The sequence below is a fragment of the Pygoscelis adeliae genome, unplaced genomic scaffold, assembly GCF_000699105.1.
Source record: "Pygoscelis adeliae isolate BGI_AS28 unplaced genomic scaffold, ASM69910v1 Scaffold1090, whole genome shotgun sequence".
NCBI lineage: Eukaryota > Metazoa > Chordata > Aves > Sphenisciformes > Spheniscidae > Pygoscelis > Pygoscelis adeliae.
Genome location: NW_008823866.1, coordinates 30,193 through 33,286, shown reverse-complemented (window position 1 = coordinate 33,286; position 3,094 = coordinate 30,193). Strand labels below are relative to the sequence as shown.

General features: G+C 62.6%; 1 protein-coding gene across 1 annotated transcript in view; it reads left to right on the top strand.

Annotated features, from left to right (window-relative positions):
• Positions 1–2: 2 nt before the first annotated feature.
• LOC103923776 (aldehyde dehydrogenase family 3 member B1-like) overlaps positions 3–3,094 on the top strand; it is a gene marked incomplete at its 5' end in the record, with an annotated part of 22,260 nt that continues 19,168 nt past the window's right edge. The window contains 2 exons of the mRNA XM_009332238.1: positions 3–107; positions 529–691. Of these exons, the coding sequence (XP_009330513.1) occupies positions 3–107; positions 529–691 (268 nt within the window). The remainder of the gene's footprint in view (positions 108–528; positions 692–3,094) is intronic.

Genomic DNA, 3,094 nt, shown 5'->3' with positions numbered 1-3,094 from the left:
AGGGGCGGCCCGGTGGGCAGCGATGCCGGGAAAGCCGCCGAGTGCGGCGCAGGCAGCGGGGGCAGTGGAGGCATCGGGAAGGGGCCAGTGATCTGCAGCGCCGTATGGTGAGAGCGAGGGGCCGAGGGCATGTGGCTGGGGGCAGAAGGGAGACAGGAGGGTTGGGATGAGGTGGGCAGGGGCTGCTGTGGCGGTGCTGGGGTCCCCGGGTTGGTGCTGATGAGGGATGCTGGGGGACAGGTTTGGGGTCCGTGGGCCACCATACAGCAGTGGGGCCCAAGGGAGGAGACAAGGGACTGCCGGGAACCGTGCCGTGTGGGGGGCACAAGGAGCCCTTGCTCCCGGCAGCAAGGGGAAGACCCAGGTGTCCAGGCTCCCTGCCCTCTCCCCAGGGACGCTGGGGCTCCGGTTTGATGCTGGGCTGGGGTGAAGCGGAGCTGGGGTGACGTGGAGTTCCTCTCCCTCATCACCCGGAGCGCGAGGGGCTGGGAGGGGGCTGGGATCCCTCTGACATCCCCGTCCCCGCAGCGCTAACCCTTACGCGGGGCTGGTGAACCACCTGCGGGCAGCCTGGCTCTCGGGGAAGACGCGGCCCATAGAGTACCGCGTGGCCCAGCTGGAGGCCCTGGGTCGCTTCTTGGACGAGAAGAAGGAGGACATCCTGGAGGCCACCGCCTTGGACATGGGGAAGGTAAGAGGGGACCGGGTGCTGGCCACCGGGGTCACATCTTCGGGGCTCTGCATACCCCCCCTGTCTGGGTCTTGCGTCCTCCTGGGTGCAGGTGTGGGGCCCCGGGCATGGGGGGTCCCCTCATCGGGGTCCTGCATCTCCCTTGACGTGCTCCAGAGCTGGTGTGACGCGCCCGTAGGTGCTGGGTCCCTGCAGAGCTCTCCACAGCCGGGGTTAGCCACAGCACACGTAGGGACCACGCCGCCAGGCAGGCTTGATGCTGCTAACCCCCTCCCCTTTGCCCTTAAACCGGGCAAAGCCCCCGTTGGCCGATGCGAGGTGGGAACCTCGGCGTTACCGAGCTTCGCGCGCCGCATCCGCCCCATGCATCGAGTCGCCGGTGGCTTCCTGCGACCCTCCGCAGAGGGTGATGTCCTGGGGTGCTTCTCGCCAGCCCGGTCGCACCTGGGATTACCGGCGTTGTGCAACGTGCCGGCCTTGCACATTCCTCCCAGGGCTGCTCAGGGCCGGGGAGGCTCACTGGCCTCGCAGGGACCGGTTTCGTTGGCACGGCGCTGAGCCGTGCGGTGGCACAGGTGGGGACCTGGACGTGGCTCTGGGTATTGCGGGACGCCGGGAGCTCCCGGGTGGTCTGTCGAGGAAGAGGAAGCATCCCCGCTGTGGCTGTGTCTAGCAGCCTCAGCTCCTCTCTTCTCTGTCGGTTGCTTCAGGACCCTGTTCTCCCCCTTTCTCCCTTCCTGACGTGCGCTGCAGCCCAACAGACCACCGCACGCTTTGGTCATGTTGGCATTAGGAAGTGTTTTCAGAGGGATGGCTTGCCCTGGCGCAGCGTAACTGGTCTTATCTAATAGTGGTAGCACTCGGACCCAAAGGACTTGTGTCTGCGGGTGTATCGGCGCAGCGGCCGTGCCCTCGGACATGGGTTTCAACACCCTGACGTCTCCCCAGGCTCGTTAATTGCCTTGTTTATTTGAGGTGAGGGCCTTCTCCTTCAGCCAGGAGTTGATAGGCATCAGCGCTCGAAGTGCGTCCTTCATCTCTCCTAATTGTACGTAATTAGAGCCGGTTGTCTAGTAATATGCTTGTTATGCAGTCGGGCCTTCATAGTTAGATGGACAATTCATCTGGTCTTGCGTATCTGAGGTGGGTACCTCACCTCCAGGGATGCCGGTTTCTCTCCACCGATGACTGAAGGAACTTGGATGACCTCAGACTTAAATGTCCCATCTTACAACCTCCATGTCCCATTGAAACCCTTAATGGCCCATCTTCACCAGCAATTTCCTCATCCTCCTAGTGATGCAACTCTCAGCCCGGGCTGAGAGTGGCCCCGTTGCTTCACCGGACATCCGATGTGCCTGCTGAGCCCTCAGGTCTAGGAGCGGCTCGGCCTCCCGGCAGCGACACGTGCGCTTGAGCGGCGTTGGGGACCTGAAGGTCTCTTGAGTGGGGCTTGGCGGTGGAGCGGGAGAGGCTGCTGCCTGGGAGTCAACGACCAAACTTTCTAACCCCAAAGTGGTGTTTTGCTCCAGCGATGGAGGAAGGCTCCCGCCCAGGGATGCTTTTGGGTTGGAGGAGTCCAAAGGACGTTGTGGTGGAGGAGACCACGCTTTGCAAACGCGGCTTCACAGCGCAGGAGCTTTGCTCCTCCTGCTCTCCGGGGCGACGGAGGGGCTGTACCGAGCCTGCTGAGTTACCTTCTCGTGTCATAGAATCATAGAATCGTAGAATCATTAAGGTTGGAAAAGACCTTTAAGATCATCGAGCCCAACCGTCGGAAGAAGAAGTGTCTTCACACTTCTCCTGCAAGAACGGTCCTGAGCCGTGCTTCACGGCTGTGGTTACGGCGGCGGAGAGGACCCACCGCGTGCAGGAAATGCCTCGGCGGGCCCTGCGATCCCGGCTCTGATGTCCCGCCACCGATCCCGAGTCACCGGCCGTTTAGTCATCGCCTGTCCGGACGCTCTATCTTGGAGGAACCTGCTGGGTTTGTTTAATTCCCCGACTGGGGCGGCTCGCCTGACCTGCCTTTCCCAGCCGCGTGCCGGATCCGTGCCGGAGCCCCAGGAGCTGCGAGGGGTTTCTGCCCGGGATGGGAGTCTGGTGGCGTTCCGCCGAGCTCCATCACGAGGCGTTTAATTGAGTGGTTCCTCCTCTTCATACTTCTCTTTGAACAAAGCGAGGTCTTAAGTTCAGCTTCCGTGCACGGGCTGTGTGAGGGAGCTCGGGGCTTTGCTTCCAGCTCATGTGCCCAAGTGGTTGGGACACAAACGCACCAGTGCGAGAGCACCGTCCCATCCCAGGTCAGCGGGCGCGGAGCTGCCTCTGACCAGCGGCACCAGCTTCTCCGGAGCTCCTGGAGCTCCGGTGACACTGCTTGGTCCCCCCTTGGCTCAGGGCTCT